The 21,601-nt window shown below is 41.5% G+C and overlaps 1 protein-coding gene across 10 annotated transcripts in view; it reads right to left on the reverse strand.

The window, feature by feature from the left end:
* Positions 1-21,601, reverse strand: part of LOC121875177 (ATP-binding cassette sub-family C member 3-like) — a 309,143-nt gene that overhangs the window by 39,116 nt on the left and 248,426 nt on the right. For 9 of the 10 annotated variants that reach the window (XM_042379616.1, XM_042379618.1, XM_042379615.1 and 6 more), the window contains 3 exons: positions 12,338-12,464; positions 11,502-11,591; positions 9,065-9,223 (listed from right to left, as the gene is read on the reverse strand). In XM_042379616.1, the coding sequence (XP_042235550.1) occupies positions 9,065-9,223; positions 11,502-11,591; positions 12,338-12,464 (376 nt within the window). The remainder of the gene's footprint in view (positions 1-9,064; positions 9,224-11,501; positions 11,592-12,337; positions 12,465-21,601) is intronic. The other variant, XR_006090559.1, reaches the window with a different exon arrangement.

Consider the following 21,601-nt stretch of genomic DNA (forward strand, 5'->3'; position numbering starts at 1 on the left):
ATAGTGCAGTTTCTTCATTCCGTTGGGAGATATGCTACGCCTCCCTACCGTTGGTACGCCCCAGATGCATCCTCTTACACTTCATGACATTGAATCTCAGCAGCCATTTCTTCGATCATTCTTGGAGCCCACAGAAATCCTTCTGCAGCTCTTCACAGTCCGCTTGGTTCTTGATTTCCCGAAATAACTTGGCGTCATCGGCAAACATTTATATGAAGGAGTGTACAACGTCAGGCATGTCATTTAAAAAACAAACAAACAACAGCGGGCCCAATACACTGCCCTGTGGTACCCCGCTTATGACAGGTACGGATGATGATTTCATGCCATTAATCACCACACACTGCTTGCAGTCATGTAGAAAGACTTCTATCCACGCTAGGACATTTCCCCGAATTCCATACCCTCCCAGTTTTATTTTCAGCCTTTCGTGGGATACACTGTCGAAAGCCTTGGTAAAATATAGGTAAATACACCTGTATTGTTGATATTACCAACCCGTTCCAGATTATGGGTCCAAATATCCAATACCTTGAGCAATTGTGTTAAGCAGCAGTGCCCCAGCATAAAACCGTGTAGGCAATCTTTTACAAGGTTGTTTCGTATTAGATGTTCCATTGCGGCATCTCTGATAATACTCTCAAGTACTTTACATATTATGCTGGTCAGGCTCACCGGTCTCTAGTTGTTCGTGGAGTGGCGATCGCCCTTCTTAAAGATAGGACTCACATAAGTCACTATCCTTTCACTGGGGACCTTTTGTTCATCCAGGCATCTACAAAACAGGATCTTCAGGGGCTCGGCAAGCTCGTTGCTCAACTCTCTTAGCTCTCTAGGATGCACCATTAGGGTGTCATACGGAGGCGAATTTTTTTTTTTTGAGTTTGAAAAATCGGCCCATGGTATTAATGATGTAGTTCTATGTGCAGAATCATGTGATATCTTCAGATTTGAAAAGTTTTCATTTTTTGCTAGGTAAATTTTAACTTGAAATCTTATGAAAATTCAGTATTCCCACCCTTTTACCAACACCACTAAATAGCTTATTTAAAGTAAAGTAAATGTATCAGGTTAATTTATTAGGATGAAAATGATCCAGAATAGTGAAACGAATGATCTTGACACATTTATTAAATTTAATATTCCTTTAGAAAACAAAATCATCAAATACAAAAACCGGTTTTACTACTACGACCCGGTGTTGCTGCACACCATAGAGAACATGTCTTTCTTGCTTCTGTTTCTACTCATCACCTCCCTGCTGACCACCTGAGCTCGGATGTAGCCTTCCCTCCTCTCCTGGCTGCACACGTGACTGCTGGCCTCGCTCCACTTGCTGTACACAACGCTCTATACTCTGGGTGTGCGAGGGCCAGGCAGGGACATGCATGGGGTTGTCCAGGCTCTGACTTGAACATTGGTGAGGCTGCAGGTAAGAGGGGGCTCACTGCCAGCCTGGATGTTATCCAGATCTATGAGACCAGTGAGGTCTTGGCACCTAGATTGACTTCAGGAGTCTTCCTGACCCTGAAGGAATCGTCACCAACTGATTCGTCATGCCCAGATCCTCTCATAAGTCTTCATATCCAAGATCTTTTTGACTGCCACTCTTCTCGCCTCCTCATCCTTACTGCAGAGCATTGTCTGCAGAACTGCCTCGGGATGAGCATACCAGGAAGATCTCCTCACAGTCTGCTCCACAATTTGAACAACCTTCCTTGGCTGACTCCTCAGGAGCTCAAGCTGGAAGAGAACATGCCTCGGACCTTCGGAGAACGATGACTTGACCTTGGTGTTGAACCAATTTGGCAAGTAGACACTCACGATGAATTGGACAATAAGTCTCAAGTTGTGAAGCTGGTTCCCTTTCAGTTTATGATGAGCGACCCAAATTCTGCAGAACCTGAGAGCCGTTGTGAGCCACCTAGAATGTGAGACTGGACCTATCTGCAGGTAAGCAAGTCTATCAGGCATGACCCCAGTTTTGATGGCACTGCAAATCATGTAACCATAGTACTGGTCAGTACTCAGGACGTCAATGACAGTATGTGCAAGCTCAACGAGTGGCGGGCCAACTGTGATCTTTTCAAAGCTCGAATTTATTTCTAACTCAGTGGCAGAGTCCAGCATCTTGCCAAGAGGACCAGACCATCTGTTGTTTGAAAGAGTCTTGCCATCCAGCTCCTGGATCAGATGTCTGAGTGGCAACTCGTTGGTGTGGAGGTCACAAACAATCCAGACCAGCTTCCTCCCAATCTTCCGCCCTATCCACTGTATGACCCCCCTTGCCACCCTGTGTTCGTGTTGGTGCTGTCCCCTCCAATGGCCTGCAGGGTCTGGTCTACGTTCCTCTCTCTGAGCCAGTCCACAATGTTATCTGCCACTATCTCAGCTGGTTTCCTGATGTCATCTTTCTCTGGAGAGAAATGCCACAAATACTTCCCTCCTGGTTCACTGCAGCAGGAGTAGTATTCCTCCTTCACCATGGCAGGGAACAACTTGTCAGAATCTCCAACTTTCATGAACACTTTAGTGTCATCCTTTTTCCCATCAAAGAACAAACAATTGATTCCATTTTCTCTTATCCCCTTATCAAACTCCTCTTCTAGGTTACTGACAAGTTTCTCCTGAGCTCTCCTTACTTTGTTATGATCTATCACCAGGTGAACATCATCAGTGTTATCAAACCACCGTCAGTCCAGGCAGCTGTTGCTATCTCGCAGTTTCTTCGAAATTTAGTGTGTTTGAGGGCTTGGCGTTTCGGGATATCTTTCCTATTTCGAATTTTATGCCTGGAAGGTTTGGGATCATTATTTTCTGGGTTAGGGACAAAATCACCATTCTCCTGGTCAGCACTCGGATCAGCCATGGGGAAGTCATTAATCCCTGAATCAGCTTGACTCCAATCATCGGCCTTTTTTACCTCACCCTGGGCCTTCTCAAGTCTCTTTTCCTCGGCAATTCTTCTCCTCTTCTGTCTCTCTGTGGCAGCCTCCTGTCTCTTGGACTCCGGAATATCTTGGCTAGAAATCATGAGAGCCCCTATACTGCCAGTCTTCTCTCTCTCTGCTTTGACAAATGCCAGTTCGATCACAGGAATCTTCAGTTCACGCCAAATACAGGAGATGTGGGCCTCGGATTTACAGTCACGATCGATCCCAAAACTCAGGACAGAGAACAATTGGGCACTTGCAAGTAATTATGTCAAATAACTGGTCCAGTTGCTTGGCAAAGCTGTCCTTAACTGCAAGTTTTCCTCTCCCAAGAGAGATATCTCTTGCCTTTTCCCAACTGGCTAGCAGTCTCACTAATCTTCTTCTGACTTGTTATGACTGGAGGCTTGAACTGAGCGTTAGCCAGAGTGTACTGTGCCAAGACAGCTTTGGTCATATCACTGGCAATGTCTTTGTTTGTGTAAGTTTTTTGGTTCTTTTCACTGATTTGCCTGATTAAAACACCGTATCTCAAAGCATCTCTCAATGTAGGCAACTCCGACTTCAGGAGCTCTCTCCCAGACCCAAGATAGTGACTGAGATGGCTGGATTTTTCGTTCCTCGTCCTGACACAAGCAGCCATCGCAAATATTATCAACTTATAAATGCATCAGAATCTGAAACAGAAAAAATATTGTTAGTTGGGTTGTTGAAGAATGAAGTCAGAAAGCAATGTTCACTATTTAATTGTAATGCACTAATGCAGCTGTACGTTAGATTTTCGATAAATTTCACGCTAAAATTTACCTCGCAAAAGGTTGCAAAACATTGAAACTGAAATTATTTTCTGTTTATATACACTAAAAAATCTACCAAAAAGATACGCTAGTTTTAGGCTGATCTTTCCTCCTATGACACACCCTAACGCATCATGAATGTGAGAGCATCCTGGGTTCTAAGTGTAAGTATCAGCAGAAACGGAATGTGGGACCTGTAAAAGTGAGGGTTAATCTGTATATATATATATATATATATATATATATATATATATATATATATATATATATATATATATATATATATATATATATATATATATATATATATATATATATATATATATATATATATATATATATATATATATATATATATATATACACAGTCATGTCGGTTAACATCCAACCGAAGAACGTTTGATCACATATCGTCCGTGGCAAAAAAAAAAACTTCCGTGGCGCTTGCTGGACCACCACTCAACGACCCCCTGACGGAGACACAATGATCCTCCCCATACTGGCCAGATATTATGTGTTAAAGGAATATCCTTCCTTCATTAGGCTTTAGTAAGCATTTGCCTCTAGGTGTAATGTTAACCTACATCTATTGAGGATAAAATCTTTCACCTACTAATTGACAATAACACATTTGCTATAATCAGACATATCTAGTTACCTCAACAATTGCAACCCCAGTTGCAATTGGGGTTGCAATTTCAAATTCTGTGTCATTACTTTTTACTTTTACTTTTATCCTCTTCGCCACTGATCGGCTTGTTAGCCGCTTGGGCGATCGGTCACGACTCTTTTCCTTTATATTCTTCACCAAAAGGTCGGCTCGCTAGCCGCCCGGGCGATCGGTCACGTCTCTGTCACGCACTGTTGGCAAATACTGGGCATGCACCGGCTCCTGAATGTACCTGAACCCGCTCCAGTGTTGGTCAAGTCTTCTCTTGAAAGAGCTCACACTCGGTGCCGTCACAACACTCTCTGGTAGATTGTTCCAAGAGTTTACAACCCTCACTCCGAAAAAGTTTGCCCTCACGGTTTTCTGGACTTGCGGCTTCTTCAATCTTGAGCTGTGACCCCTTGTGGGGCGAGCGTCCGCCAGCTCCAAGTAAGGACACTCAACTGAGTAGTGCCCCCTGAGATGCTTATAAACCTCAACTAGGTCCCCCCTTGCCCGTCTGTAGTATAAGCTAGGCAAGTTCAGGCGCTCCAATCTCGCAGGGTAGCTGAGATGCCGAAGTGCAGGCACCAGCTTGGTGGCCCTCCTTTGAACATTTTCAACCAACTGACAGTCCCTAGCATATCTCGGGGACCAGATGGGGTGACAGTACTCCAGATGGGGAAGCACTTCACTCCTGAAGATCGTCACGAGGGACGGACCGTCTAGATATCTGAACGACCTTCTTATAAGACCCAATAATTTATTTGCCTGATTTACCTTCTTCTCACAATGGCCCGAGAACTTCAGCTCATTGTCAACATACACACCTAGGTCCTTCTCACACACAGTCTCAACTAGTACATTTTCTTCATCCCGTTGGGACATATGGTACGCCTCCTTACCGTTGGTACGCCCCAGGTGCATCCTCTTACACTTCGTGACATTGAATCTCAGCAGCCATTCCTTCGACCATTCCTGGAGCCCACAGAGGTCCTTCTGCAGCTCTTCACAGTCCGCTTGGTTCTTAATTTCCCGAAATAACTTGGCGTCATCGGCAAACATTTGTATGGAGGAGTGTACAACGTCAGGCATATCATTTATGAAACAAACAAACAACAGCGGGCCCAATACACTACCCTGCGGTACCCCACTTGTTACAGGTACAGATGACGATTTCGTGCCATTAATCACCACACATTGCTTGCGGTCATGTAGAAAGTCTTCTATCCACGCTAGGACATTTCCCCGAATTCCGTACCCTTCCAGTTTGATTTTCAGCCTTTCGTGGGGTACACTGTCGAAAGCCTTGGCAAAATCTAGGTAAATATTGTCGATATTACCACCCCGTTCTAGAATATGGGTCCAAATATCCAATACCTTGAGCAATTGTGTCAAGCAAGAGCGCCCCGGCATAAAACCGTGTTGGCAATCTTTTACAAGGTTGTTTCGTAGTAGATGTTCCATCGCTGCATCTCTGATAATACTCTCAAGTACTTTACATATTATGCTGGTCAGGCTCACCGGTCTATAGTTGTTCGTGGAGTGACTATCGCCCTTCTTGAAGATAGGACTCACATAAGCCACTTTCCATTCACTGGGGACCATTTGTTCATCCAGGCATTTACAAAACAGAATCTTCAGGGGCTCTGCAAGCTCGTTGCACAGCTCCCTTAGCACTCTAGGATGCACCATGTCAGGTCCAGGACTCTTATGGACCTTTAGCCTGGACAGTTTATTTCTAATACCCTCTTCTGTGAACACAATGTGGGTCAGTGCTGTGTCGAACCGTCTGTCCTCAAACGCAGGAAGGTTAGTTGCATCCTCTCTTGTGAACACTGAGGAAAAGAAGCTGTTCAATGCCTCAGCTTTATCCTGGTCAGAATCTGCGTAACTACCATCTTCAAGCCTCAGGTCTGATACTCCTACTCGCGTTTTCAATTTCGACTTTGCATAGCGGTAAAACGCCTTTGGGTTTGACTTGACCTCGCGTGCAACCAGCCTTTGGAACTCCTTTTCAGCCCTCCTACACTCTATCTTTGCTTGGTTTCTGGCTCTTGCATACATCCTCCTGTCTTGCTCATCGTTTGACCCAACCCACGTCTTGAATTTCTGGGTTTTCTTCTTAATTTTGTCGACCGCCGCATGGTTCATGTGTAGGGATCCCCTCGTATTCCTAGAAGCACTGGGTTTGGTCTTGGGTATATATTTATCGATCAAATGGGTCATTTTACTAGTTATGATATTCAGCGTAGTGTCTGCGTTCTTGTACCTTAATAAGTCAGGCCAGTTGATACCCCTCATCTCTTCCCTCATCCCATTGTAATTTCCCTTGTAATATTTGCACCTTGGCCTGGCCTTATCTTGAACTAGGTAACAGTTAAATCTGAATGACAACACTGTATGGTGACTGGTGCCAACTGGGGCAAGGTGTTCCAGTTTGGCCACCATACCCTCCTCGTTTGTTATGATGAGGTCAAGTGGCTTGGGTGTTTGCTCCCCTCTGTAATGTGTCGGGTCTCTCACATGTTGGAACAGAAAATTATCTCTCAGAGTTTCTACAAAAAGAGTAGCAGGATTATTCAAGTCATTCGGGGTGGACTCGTTTCTCCAGTCGATGTCGCCATAGTTAAAGTCCCCCATGATAAGGAGGTGGCTGGGGTTGAGCATCGCCGCATTGTTTATTAAGGTTCTTAAGTTCCTTTGATTTAGTGGGCCACAGTTCGGGGATCTGTAGATACACCCGACGATAAGTAAGTCCCCTCCCTTTAATTTAATTTTACACCACTTGGACTCTTCAAAGACATCCTCTCCCTGTACCCTCGCCTGGCTGGCTCTAAGGTCTTGCCTAGCGTAGATAACCACACCCCTCCTGCAGGATTCTTGAGTTAGGTTCGTAAATGAGTCATATCCAGCAATACTGAACTCACATTCCTCTGGGTCGATTCTCCTGTTCTTGTACAACAGTTCTACAACTCCTACAATATCTGGTTGGTGTACTCTTAGTAGTGTTTCAAACTCCTCCCTCTTATCAAGGAACGTGTCGGTATTAGTGTACATGACATTCAAGCCAGAATTTGTTCTCGGTAACGTCTCTGCTCTTAGTAATAAACCCGCTCCACCCACATTCTCAGAAGCTGCAGCATTTGCTAAGTACACTGTATTTTGCAGGGTGTGGTTAAAAATTTCATTGTTTACACGGCGCTCGTTCCCTCCTGTCCGGTAGGCTGAGCCGGTGCCGCCTCCCGGGTGGGGGGTTGAGTGGGTGGAGGGTGCACTGCTGCCCCCTGGCCCTGTGTCGGCACACTTGTTTCCACTACCCTCCCCCTGAGTATAACCCATGTGCACCTGTCCCCGTTCCTTCTCGACTCCTCCCTCTTCTGCTTCAAGTCCAGCAGGAGCTTCTTGTGCTGTTCCCTCTGCATTACCGTGCGGTCTGGGTGAATAAATACATCTCGAAATGCCTCGCCCTGAAGTGAGAGAAAACGGACTCGTATGATGGGAGACCAAATAAAAAAAGCATAACTACATGTTTTGTGGACTACAGTATTGAGCGTATAACTTTTCATCACTTTGTAATAAACCTAGCCATGCCTATGTGTGTGTTTATGATATTTACCATAACATCATCATATATATATATATATATATATATATATATATATATATATATATATATATATATATATATATATATATATATATATATATATATATATATATATATATATATATATATATATATACTGTATATGGTATGAGAAACTCCAGAGACAACTGTTTTGTGATTTAGAATATTATTGATATGGATACGTATTTTTGTAAGCCCCGAGGAGGAAAACAAATATATTTTGTGGGTTTGAAATGGAATTCGTGCCAGAGCGAATGCATCCCAGCCTGGGTGGAGGGACGCAATGGCGTTGTTTACATAAGAAAGACGCGTCGGGTGGGCCCAGTAACAGGTGTGTCCCACGTATTTCTTGCTCTGCACGTATTTCTTGCTCTGTTAGGGTGTGTTTGATAGATTGAGCATAATAAGTGTTATATGAAGAATGTGATGATCTCGTGGAGGTAGTTTGTAAGCCAGAATAAGGCTAATTCTAGCGTTGCTCTACGGATATTCACCCTGGAGTGAGTCGACACCAACAGCCACCCCCCTGTGTTATGCTGGTGGGTTGGGTCTACTATGTACTGTTTAATTCCTACTACTGTGTGGTACTAATATGTGAATATGACAACAGTTGATGCTTGTTTTGTAAGTATAATGTATAATAACTAGTTATGTCTGATCTAGGTCCCAGCCTTTTCTACCTCAGGTGATTTCTAGAGTAAATAAATGAGAGAAACTACAAGTGTGTGTCCTATCCCTGAATTGGGAGTTCCCTACTTTGTGCTTTGCTACATGTGTATTTTGCTTATATTTCTATACTATATTTTTAAAAAAAATTCCATAGTATACCTACATTGTCTACAGTCATGCTAAACTGTATAACGGCATAGTTTATAAACATGATTATCCATTTGAAAACCAGTAACACAACTTAACTAAATAAATATTATTATTCTTGAATAAATTGTCAAATAATAAACAGATAGACTTCCAAACATTGTCTTAAAACAAGTCATCCTTACCAACTATGTTATTCAGTTAATAATAAATGTAAAAATAAAGTACCTGTACCAACCTTTTCCCCCGGATTGATGGTACAAGAGATACCTTTCAACACCAGCTCCAGGCCAGGACGGTAGCGTGTTTGGTAATTGTTGAAAGTCAGACTCCCATTCTCCGGCCACGACTTTGATGGTGAATGTTCTTTGACATTCCAAGGAGATTCCAGCTTCTCCTGTGAGGGAACACCATTTTACGTGATTGTGAACAAAACTCAATAAATATCAGCGGACGAGATCAATCATTTAATACATTTGTTTATTTTACTCATGACATAAGACCTCAAAATAAAAATTGTTTCTTAAAGATATTTGTGACAAGATATAACAGAGAAAACACATCAAACAGATGAATAATTTAATATTAAACTTGAAGGTTTACAATACAGTACTAAACAAATAATAAAATGTATCCCAATAAATAAATACAAAGAGGTCTTAGTAAAGCCAGGGAATGGGATTGGGTCTTGGAGAGAAAAAGAAAAAAAAAATTATTCGTTCCAGAAGGTCGTTCGTTAACCGAAAACTTCCTTAACCGAACCATTGTTTCAATAGGATTTTGGGTAATTGGTTCCAGCTCACCGAAAATTACATACAAAGTAAAAATAAATGCAGTAAAGTACAATTACTTCGAGGTGTGTATGTAGAAGGTTCCTGGTTGATGATGATGGGAAATAGAAGTGGGGGTGGAGGAGAAGGGACAAGAGAAGGAAGTGGGGGTGGAAGGGAAATCACCCCATGCTTCATGCCGTCATTTCACCCATAAAATTTTAAGTTCACTTGGCGTAATTCAAGATTATTTTCTTTAAATCAACACTGCACTGCACTATACAGCTCCTCCCCGACTTACGACCTACTCAACTTACGTCCACCCGCACTTACAACCTGCCTCAGTCGTACCAAAATTTGGTCAAATTACGTATTTTTGAGTCCCAAAGTCAGTATACAGACAAAATTTTCATCTGTAATTCACTTTAAAATGGCTGGCGAGCTTAAAAGTGAGTGTTTTGTGGCGCTGAGAAGAAAAAGAGACCCCCCATTTTAGATTTTCTATGTATTATTTAAGCATTTCCGACTTATGAGAGATTGGAGCGCCTGAACTTGCCTATCTTATACTACAGACGGGCAAGGGGTGACCTAATTTAGGTGTATAAGCATCTCCAGGGGCACTACTCAGTCAAGTGTCCTTACTTGGAGCTGGCGGACGCTCGCCCCACTAGGGGTCACAGCTCAAGATTGAAGAAGCCGCAAGTCAAGAAAACTGTGAGGGCAAACTTTTTCGAAGTGAGAGTTGTGAACTCTTGGAACAATCTACCAGAAAGTGTTGTGATGGCACCGAGTAGGAGCTCTTTCAAGACAAGACCTGATCAACACTGGAGCGAGTTCAGGTACATTGAGGAGCCGGTGCATGCCCAGTACTTGCCAACAGTGCGTAACAGAGAGTGACTGATTGCCCAAGCGTCTAACGAGCCAATCTTTTGGTGAAGAGGATAAAAGAATAGGAAAAGTAATCAGAGATGTGACTGATCGCCCAATCGGCTAACGAGCTGATCAGTGATGAAGAGGATAAAAGTATAAAAGTTGTCAACTCACAAATCAAGAGTCATCACTGCAGGAAATAATGTTACACAGTGGAGGAGCGGTAATTCAAGAAATACAAATGTATGTTCCTAAATTTGTAGGTACCTTTATTACTACCTCTTTTTTTTTAAATTCCATGGTCAAATATTCATAATTCACAGCCCAAGCTGTGGCATCAAGGACAGAACAGTTCTGGGTTTCAAATCAGAACATGACAAAATTATCAAGAACAATGGAGGGATCCTACACAGGCTACTGGCCTCCTCTCCTTGGCATGACCACCTCTCGTGGGAGTCATTAGGTAAATAAGGTATATAAGAAACCATAAAAGTTGTAAAAGCTTCATTTCAATGTTCTATTATGACTTAAAAATAAAGAAAATACTGTATAACAAAAATATAATTTCAATGCTCTAATGTGACTTTGAAATAAAGAAAACACAATATAAAACTCAAAAAAATGAAAAATGAAAAGTGGGGAATGAACTGTGTGTGGGTATTGAATTCCCGGTGCTTAGTTTACATAAGCAAACATCTGACCAGCCAGCCAGCCCCAGCATTATTTTGGTGTAATGGTGTCACCCAGAGGATGATTATGGAATATAAAATTTTTTTTTTTACAATATCTATTTGTTACTCTATTTTTTAATGTATTTTGTATGACATTTAGTGTTTATTAAAGCAGTTTTGGAACAGTTTATGCATATTTTTTGGCCTCTGGAACACAACTAATCATTTCCTCTTAAATAAATTAAACAATAATTTGTGATTTGATACTTTATGGTATCTTCTGGTACCTAGCCCGTAAATGATCTCAACTCCACTCTATAAAGGGAGAAAGATAAATAAGAAGGGAAGTGGTTAGGGAACATACCTCAATGTATTCCTTGATCCTCTCCACAGACACAATGTTTGCCTCTATTTCTGAGCTCATCCTCACCAAGAAGTTGAGAATTACTGTAACCTAACAGGTAAAAAGAACAATAATCTTAATGTAAATTATAGTACTGTAGAGTATTTATTTCCATAATCACTATACAGTATAAAGTACTGTACTGTGACTGCCATTTACTTCAACACAATACAGTACTGTATTAAGGTCTCCATTTGTCTTGAAATTTTTTATTTTCCCTAGAAAATAAAATAATAAAATCTGTTAACAAATAATCAAAGAATATTCTGTACTGTACCATGTTACAGTTAAGGAAATTTGAGGAAAAATCAATGACTATAAAAGAAATCCCATTTATACTCTGAGGAAGGAAACATCGACAAATACAGTGTCAGTCATACAGAGTCAGTACGTTCTGTATATAACACTCATGACACCACCCACATTCCGAGTTTGGAAATGAATCATTACACTATAACATCTTAGCCATAAAATCTGTTCACTGGTTTACCTGTTATAAAATAATCAGTCACCAAGTGTTTGTTTTGTTGGAAACATAGAGAATGGATATGACTGCACTGTAACAAGTGGAGAAGTTTATATGGCAAATTTAGCAAAATGCAAATGAGAATTTAACTTGAATTTTGGGGTGTAAGAATGTCAAACATACCATGACCACTAGCTGTAATGGATAAAGAAAAGAACCATCACTGGAAGCTGAGGCTAAAATGAGATATGTACTAAATCTTGACTATTCTTTTTCTTCTATTTTGAATTTAGACAGGTAATAATCCAGGGGTATCACCAGGTTTACTTACATTAAGGGCATAAGTTATGGACAAACCAACAATGCCTGAGCTGACTGAACCTCGTCCAGCCACAGCAAAGACGGCAGCAGCAAAGGTGATGAGGTTTCCAATAACTTCCAGCCGCACTCCTAACCACCTGGTGCGAAAAATAAAGAAAAAAAATTAGACAAAAGTACAGTATCAACTTTCACTTTGGAGATTAATATATATATAAATCAAGGCATGAAGCTGGAAATTCTATTTTCTTTCTAACAACTCCTCCAGTTGGCTCTTGTTACTCTGCATACCCAGAAGGCAGGTGAGTTAATTTTCCTCCATGGCATCTGAGGCTGACCTGTCCCTCCCCGTCACACATCCACCGGTCTCAAAAGAGGGGCATTAGTGGTAAAGGTTGCCCTCTACAGGCAAAAGGTCCAGTGTAGTTCATCCCCACTTGGTCAGTACACATCTGCTGCCATTAAGTCAAATTTCGGTACCAGTCCACTCTACGTATTCAGTCCTCAGCTGACAAGATGTTTCTCTCTGAGTTCTGCTGCACAACTGTCACACTAAGTACTGTATTTTGACACTTATTGGGTAGTTGGTGGGGATTACCACAGTTTTACATGTTTTATTTATCATCAGATGGTTAATTAATCTTTCATATATTGTTTCACTTAGGATTGTTGACATGCTTGGTGACTTAAGTGATGGATACCTGGTGGACAGGTGGTGGAGTGGACATCATTTAGTATTGTGCTGTCACTTCATGATGCAGAAACTCAGTCTACCTTAGGATATATTTATTCCAGGTGTTGGGTCTGACATAAAGCTTTTGAAAGGATATTCTGGTTCCCTGGTATAAATGATCTGGGTTGGAGCTTCAAGAAAGTTCCATCTTAGAAGTAAGTACTGTACTATCATAGTAATTATAGTTCTACTCATGGTGGTAATTCCACCCATGATTTAGTTGGATGTGCAGATAATGTTTTCTTTTGGGTAACTTAGTTTTTTCTTTATACTGTACTGGATTTGACTTACCCGGTAATTAAATTTAATACAGTACAGTAGTACCCCACTTAACGCGGTCAATAAAACCCACAGGGTACCGTGTTAAGTGAAAACCGCGCTAAGTGAACAACAGAACATATGGGATTAATTCCAATAGAAACTGGCCCATCCCCAAACTCCACTTTTTCCGACACAATACCTATGTTCTAGTAAAAATAACATCTTAATTTTATGATGGTACATGCACACAATTAATACTTAAGAGAAATAGAGAAATACAGTCGCCAAGTTAATGTCCATTCAAATAATGGACTCAACTCCCTCCCCCTCTTCTCACACTACACTGCTGGCTCTTCCCTCTCTGAGAAATTTTTTGGGGAAAACCACTAAATTTTAAAAAATAATACCTCAAACTAAAGTTAGGATAATACAATTGACATTGCTGGATTCCTTGTAAGACCAGGAATATTTTGAATATAAATGTCATATATTTTGCACAAAAGGTAACATATTTACTCAGAGTAAACATTATATCTAAAATTTGTATGTCTAATGCAAAATCTATGATGTTTATATTCAAAATGATCACCAAATTGTAAGAATTCCAGCAATGTAAATTATATTCTGGCCGGGTAATTTGTATGAATTTTATGAGCTAAAACAAATATCTTCAGTTAATAAAAAAAAATATATTATTCAGACACTATCTGTCAATCAAAGTACCCCACCTTGCCTTCCCCCCTCTTCCAACCCTGCGGTCAGTCCCAACCCTCCCCCCACCCCCCACCAATCCTCCCTTCAAGAGATGTTGGGTGAAAAAACTAAATTTTAACATTTAGTATTAAATAATACCTCAGATTAAAGTTAGGATACAGTGAGTTCTGCTATAACGCGTGTTTTGATAACGCGAATTTGCTCTAACGCGATTTATGAATTCGGAACAATATTTGTATAACGCGAACGCTTGTTTGTTATAACGTGATTTTTGCTTACTATTTCTCCAATTTTGTGGTATTAACTGTGAATATGGTAAAGAAGAATATCTCCAAAAAGCGTTCTGATGATAGAATTCCCGGTGATTATCGTAAAAGAAAGGATATAACACTTGAAGAGAAGCTCGATGTTATCAACCTCAAAATCACCCTTCTCCCCCATCAAGTTACGTTCATATTTTTTCAAGGTAAAGTGTTAAATTTACTGTATGATTTCATTATTAGATATGAATGTAACATTTATTTAGACTGTGCTATCCTTTGTGTTAGGCTAACTACTAAATTTTTTCGATTTCGCGTAATCTGCACCTAACCCTATTTTCTCCATAAGCCCTGTTATTTCTCTTACGCGATTTTCTATAACACGACATTTTACAAGAACACAATTATCGCGTTATAGCAGAACTACCTGTAATATAACTGACATTGCTGGATTCCTTGTAAGACCAGGAATATTTTGAATATAAATGTCATATATTTTGCACAAAAGATAACATATCTACTCAGAGTAAACATTACATCTAAAATTTGTATGTCTAATGCAAAATCTATGATGTTTATATTCAAAATGATCATCAAATTATAAGAATTCCAGCAATGTAAATTATATTTTGACCGGGTAATTTGTATGAATTTTATGAGCTAAAACAAATATCTTCAGTTAATAAAAAATAAATAAATATTCTTCACATGGTAACAGATGGTCGGTCGGTCGGTCGATCCCTCCCTCCCCCCCACCCCACCAGATGTGTGGGAAAACCAGAATATTTACCTTTTTAGTAATAAATAATACCTCAAACTAAAGTTAGGATAATATAATTGACATTGCTGGATTCCTTGTAAGCCCAGGAATATTTTGAATACAAATGTCATATATTTTGCACAAAAAATAACATATTTACTCAGAGTAAACATTATATCTAAAATTTGTATGTCTAATGCAAAATCTATGATGTTTATATTCAAAATGATCATCATATTGTAAGAATTCCAGCAATGTAAATTATATTCTGGCTGGGTAATTTGTATGAATTTTATGAGCTAAAACAGGCAGTCAGGCAGGGTGGCGGGTGGGGCGAATCTAAAAATAGCTCTCGAGCCGGACACTCACTGCGTATACGTGGAAAAAACCCGCGTTAAGTGAAAGTTCAGCTCTGGCGAGGCACCGCGTATACGGTAAAACGCGCTAAGTGAAACCGCGTTAAGCGGGGTAATACTGTATATTAAATTAAGACTTTGGACAAACTGAAATCCCTAAGAAGATCTGACAGTTAGCTACAGTCAACCCTCACTTTACGCGGTCCCACATTCCGCGTTTCCACGTTTACACGGTGCTCTGCCAGAACCCAGGATGCTCACATTCCGCGGTGGGTGTACCCCTTTACACGGGTGAAGAATAATTTTTTTATTTAGCTCATAAAATTCATACAAACTATCCGGCAAGAATATAATTTACATTGCTGGAATTCTTACAATTTGATGATCATTTTGAAAATAAACATCATAGATTTTGCATTAGACATACAAATTTTAGATATAATGTTTACTCTGAGTAAATATGTTATCTTTTGTGCAAAATATATGACATTTGTATTCAAAATATTCCTGGTCTTACAAGGAATCCAGCAATGTCAATGATATTATCCTAACTTTAGTTTGAGTTATTATTTATTACTATACCTGGTTTTCCCCCCAAAATTTCTCAGAGAGGGAAGAGCCAGGAGTGTAGTGTGAGAAGAGGGGGAGGGAGTTGAGTCCATTATTTGAATGGACATTAACTTGGCGTCTGTATTTCTCTTAAGTATTAATTGTGTGCATGTACCATCATAAAATTAAGATGTTATTTTTACTAGAACATAGGTATTGTGTTGGAAAAAGTGGAGTTTGGGGGTCAGCTGGTCTCTATTTCATTTAATCCCATATGTTATGTTATTCACTTTACGCCTTTCTCACTTTCCGCGGTACCCTGTGGGTTACATTAACCGCGTAAAGTGAGTGTTGACTGTATACTGAATGGGGTCATTAGGTGAACAAGTCAATACAGTGTCTTCTGTTCAACTGTGAGCATGAGCCTGGCCTGACTACCATCCTAGATGGGACTGCTGGAGTACAGATGAATCCACTTAGCAATGCAAATCCTCTCCCACTCTGAGGTGTGAACCCTGAACTCTGAAGTGTTGGGGTAGGTGTCTTTGTGTGGGGAGGGGGAGAAGAGATGGGTTACTGAGAGTAAGGAGGGAAAGAGTACAGTATATCAGTTGAGAGAGAGAGCTTAAAATGCAGAATCACACTTTGCCTATACCGACGGGTTTCCTTAGCCGAGTGTAATCGTCTAGCACTAGCCACATGAAAATATTAAAGTTACAATAGGTTGAGAGGGGATAACCAGAATAAAATAGATAAGAAGAGAAGGAATTAATTAGGAATCAAAGCAATTAGGCAGTGGGCACCACGTCTTTTATATGGGGATTAACCCACAAAGGCACAGGTTCACCAACTCACATCGAGGCCTGGGGGAGGGGCGAAAAATAAAAAATAAATATGTAAATGGAAAAAATTTAACAAATAAAGTGTGAGAAACGATGTATATGTTGTGGTATCAATGAAAGAGAAATAATTGAGACCCTGCAATTGTGTGTAAATGAGACAGAAAGTCAGGGCAGCAACCTGGAACTTGGTCACAACATTTGTGATGCCATATGGCAGCAGGGTCTACCATTAGACAATATATTATGCTTCCAATATCTTCCCAGGCGGTAGTACAGCCTCTTCCACTTACAACTGATACAATCAATGTTGTAAATGCACCTTCTCTGTGTGGTGTGAACCCTGGGAGTATCTTGAATCCAAAGCATTCGCGAGGGAAGGAGAGATGGAGGCCGGGGTAGGAACAGAGCCAGTTGGTGGATGGGGCAATGCAGGGGTTGAGGAAGGTCAGAGTGTAGGGGGGCTAGAGGGGTGGGAGAGAGTTAAGCCTGTGCAGCTACAATGCAGGATATATTATGCAAGGATAAAGATATGTAGGACAGCACTTGATTTGATTTGTTTCAGGATATCAATATTATTACCTTCTGTTTTACTTAATTTCTGTTACAGATCCTTTAATACTATGCCGGTGTGGTTTTCAGTTGCAGAGTGCCACTTAAGAATAATTGATAAGGTTTTGAATATAGCTGCTTCTTTTGTGATGAAGTTGCATGGGTTGATCTTAAACATCGACATTGTTGGCAATTTTTGCTTGTTATATGAATTCTACTTACAACATGTACAGAACTAGATACTCATGGTACAGTAATATTAATCTGTAGGGTTGCGGCCTTAAAACTGATTTAATGGAAGGCTGCTATACACGAAATGGGAATTAAAATATGTAAAGTACATTATTTTGGTGTCCCAAAATTTACATTTATAACATAACCTACGTTATGTTTCTTTCCATTCACTGGGGACCTTTTGTTCATCCAGGCATTTACAAAACAGGATCATCAGGGGCTTGACAAGCTCGTTGCACAAATCTCTTTAGCACTCTAGGATGCACCATGTCAGGGCCCGGATTCTTATGAACCTTTAGCTTTGACAGTTTATTTCTAATACCCTCTTCTGTGAACACAATGTGGGTCAGTGCTGTGTCGAACCGTCTGTCCTCAAACGCAGGAAGGTTAATAGCATCCTCTCCTGTGAACACAGAGGAAAAGAAGCTGTTCAATGCCTCAACTTTATCCTGGTCAGAGTATGCGTAACTACCATCTTCAACCCTCAGTTCTGATACTCCTACTTGCGTTTTTTATTTTGACTTTGCATCGCGGTAAAACATTTATAACATAACCTATGTTAAGCTACTTTCCATTCACTGGGGACCTTTGGTTCATCCAGGCATTTACAACACAGGATCTTCAGGGGCTTGGCAAGCTCGTTGCACAAATCTCTTTAGCACTCAAGGATGCACCATGGCAGGGCCCGGATTCTTATGAACCTTTAGCTTTGACAGTTTATTTCTAATACCCTCTTCTGTGAACACAATGTGGGTCAGTGCTGTGTCGAACCGTCTGTCCTCAAACGCAGGAAGGTTAATTGCATCCTCTCCTGTGAACACAGAGGAAAAGAAGCTGTTCAATGCCTCAGCTTTATCCTGGTCAGAGTCTGCGTAACTACCATCTTCAAGCCTCAGTTCTGATACTCCTACTTGCGTTTTTTATTTCGACTTTGCATAGTGGTAAAACGCCTTTGGGTTTGACTTGACCTTGCTTGCAACCAGCCTCTGGAACTCGTTTTCAGCCCTTCTACATTCTATCTTTGCTTGGTCTCTGGCTCTTGAATACATCCTCCTGTCCTGCTCATCGTTTGACCCAACCCACTTCTTGAATTTCTGTGTCTTCTTCTTAACTTTGTACACCGCCGCATGGTTCATGTGTAGGGATCCTCTCGTATTCCTAGAAGCACTGGGTTTGGTCTTGGGTATATATTTATCGATCAAATGGGTCACTTTACTGGTTATGATATTCAGCGTAGTGTCTGCATTCTTGTACCTTAATAAGTCAGGTCAGTTGATACCCCTCATCTATTCCCTCATCCTGTTGTAATTTCCCTTGTAATAGTTGCACCTTGGCCTGGCCTTATCTTGAACTAGGTAATAGATAAATCTGAATGACAACACTATATGGTGACTGGTGCCAACTGGGACAAGGTGTTCCAGTTTGGCCACCATACCCTTCTTGTTTATTATGATGTCTAGTGGCTTGGGTGTTTGCTCCCCTCTGTAATGTGTCGGGTCTCTAACATGTTGGAACAAAAATTATCTCTCAGAGTTTCTACAAAAAAGAGTATCAGGATTATTCAAGTCATTTCGGGTGAACTCGTTTCTCCAGTCGATGTCGCCAAAGTTAAAGTCCCCCATGATAAGGAGGTGGCATTGTCTATTAAGGCTCTTAAGTTCCTTTGACTTAGTGGGCCACAGTTCAGGGATCTGTAGATACACCCGACAATAAGTAAGTTCCTTCCCCTTAGTTTAATTTTACACCACTTGGACTCTTCAAAAATATCCTCTCCCTGTACCCTCACCTGGATGGCTCTAAGGTCTTGCCTAGCATAGATAACCACACCCCTCTTGCAAGTTTCTTGAGAAAGGTTCGTAAATGAGTCATATCCAGCAATACTGAACTCACATTCCTCTGGGTCAATTCTCCTGTTCTTGTACAACAGTTCTACAACACCTACAATGTCTGGTTGGTGTACTCTTAGTAGTGTTTCAAACTCCTCTCTCTTATCAAGGAACGTGTCAGTATTAGTGTACATGACATTCAAGCCAGAATTTGTTCTCGGTAACGTCTCTGCTCTTAGTAGTGACCCCGGCCCCCCCGCCGCCCATTCTCGGAAGCTGCAGCATTTGCGAAGTACACTGTATTTTGCAGAGTGTGGTTAAAAATGTCATTATTTACAAGGCGCTCGCCTCCTCCCGGCTGATAGGCGAAGCTGGTGCCACTGTAGTGGATTTCTCCCCTACAAACGCTGTTTGTCGCTGAGTAGCCGACTCCGCGAATTCCCCAGTGTATGCCTCGTGGTCTGGGTCAACCAGCGCCGCCATACATCACGGAGGTCAACTACTAAGCCAAGCCTACCCCCGCTATTTAAGACCTGACCTCGTGGTGACCTCTCTCTTCTTCTAGCTACAGCAAGCTACACCACCTCCTCCGCCGCTGCCTGGTGGCTCTCGCTCCCGCCGGAGAGCATGGCGACCCACAAGCTGGTCCTCCTCTGAGCACCCTCACCAACCAGCTCTCTCTACATCACGCTTGTAACCACGCTGCCACTTCCCAGCACCAAGCTGCATTGTACATCCAATACAATATGTATACAGTTGTACCCCACTTAACGCGGTCAATAAAACCCAGAGGGTACCGTGTTAAGTGAAATCCGCGCTAAGTGAACAACAGAACATATGGGATTAATTCCAATAGAAACCAGCCCGACCCCCAAACTCCTTTTTTTGATGACACATAACTATGTTGTAGTAAAAATTTTATCTTAACTTTATGATGGTATGAAAAAACAAGTAGTATCGAAGAGGTTAGGTTAGGAAAAATAAAGGTTAACATAGGAAAAATAAAGGTTAGGTTAGAGAAACTAAAAGTTAGGTGGAACACTTACGGTAGTAGAAGAGATGGGTCGGCGTACGGGGATGGAGGCTGGTTCCGAGGCAGAGGGCAGGCTACTGGCCCTCAGGTGAGTCACCATCACTGTCACCCACACTTGTCAGGGCCTCCCTGACAAATCCCTCAAAGTCATCTTCACTGTCTCTACCTCTGTCACTATCACTGGCTTGGGCTGGCTGTGGTGGGTTGCGGGCGAAGAACTCGGTTATGCTTTTTTGACGGCTGGTGTTTATGTTGTCTTGATACACCTTGATGTACAGCTCCATAGCCTGCACCAGCCGGGTATGGAAGACTTCATAGCGGTCATCGTTATTGTCGCGGGAAAGGAAGGACTTCATTTTCTCTGCACACTCCATGGCACCCTTAATATTACTATGACTTAAACTGTGTTCTTCGGAGAATGACGCACCTTCTTCCTCCTCTTCACTGACGTGATCTTCTTCCAACATCTCGTCAGCAGTCACTTCAGGATCTCTGATCACCTCCAGGATGTCTTCGTTGGTGGTCTCGGAGAAGCCTTCAGCTGTAATATTGAGCGCAGCTTCTCTGGCAAGGTCCACTGCTACTGCAACAGTCTGAACCTCACCAGTCACAGGTTCACTCCTCTTCTCAGCTGGTATGCCATGCAACACATGTCTCCATGCGTGACGAATCGTAGCAATAGTCAGCAGATCCCATGCCTCCACCAAGAAGTCTACAGCTTGTTTAACGTTAAACTTCTTCCAAAATTGTTTGACGAGAAGTTCTTGAGTCGCCACCTCTTGTTCCTTGTCCTCGTCGCTTTTGCTCTCGCTGTCGGTGTCACCCAGCATACGCAACTCATCCTTGGTGTTGGTAGAGTCGTTCAGGAGCTTGAACTTCTTTGCAGAGTACGCAGCTTTCACATTGCAAATCAACTCCTGGTCCATGGGCTGGATTAATGACGTAGTGTTGGGAGGAAGGAAGACCACTTTTACGTTGGGGTGACGATCCATAAGTAGGGGCGAGTGTCCAGGTGCGTTGTCAAGGAGCAACAAAATATTGAATGAAACATTCTGTTGCTCGCAGAATTTCTTCACGTCGGAACAAAACAGTTGTCAAACCAGAAGAGGGACAGAGAAGAGGACATCCACGCCTTACGTGCGGTTAGCCAGTGGACATTA

Source organism: Homarus americanus, unplaced genomic scaffold (genome assembly GCF_018991925.1).
Source record: "Homarus americanus isolate GMGI-L3 unplaced genomic scaffold, GMGI_Hamer_2.0 scaffold36970, whole genome shotgun sequence".
Classification (NCBI taxonomy): Eukaryota; Metazoa; Arthropoda; class Malacostraca; order Decapoda; family Nephropidae; genus Homarus; species Homarus americanus.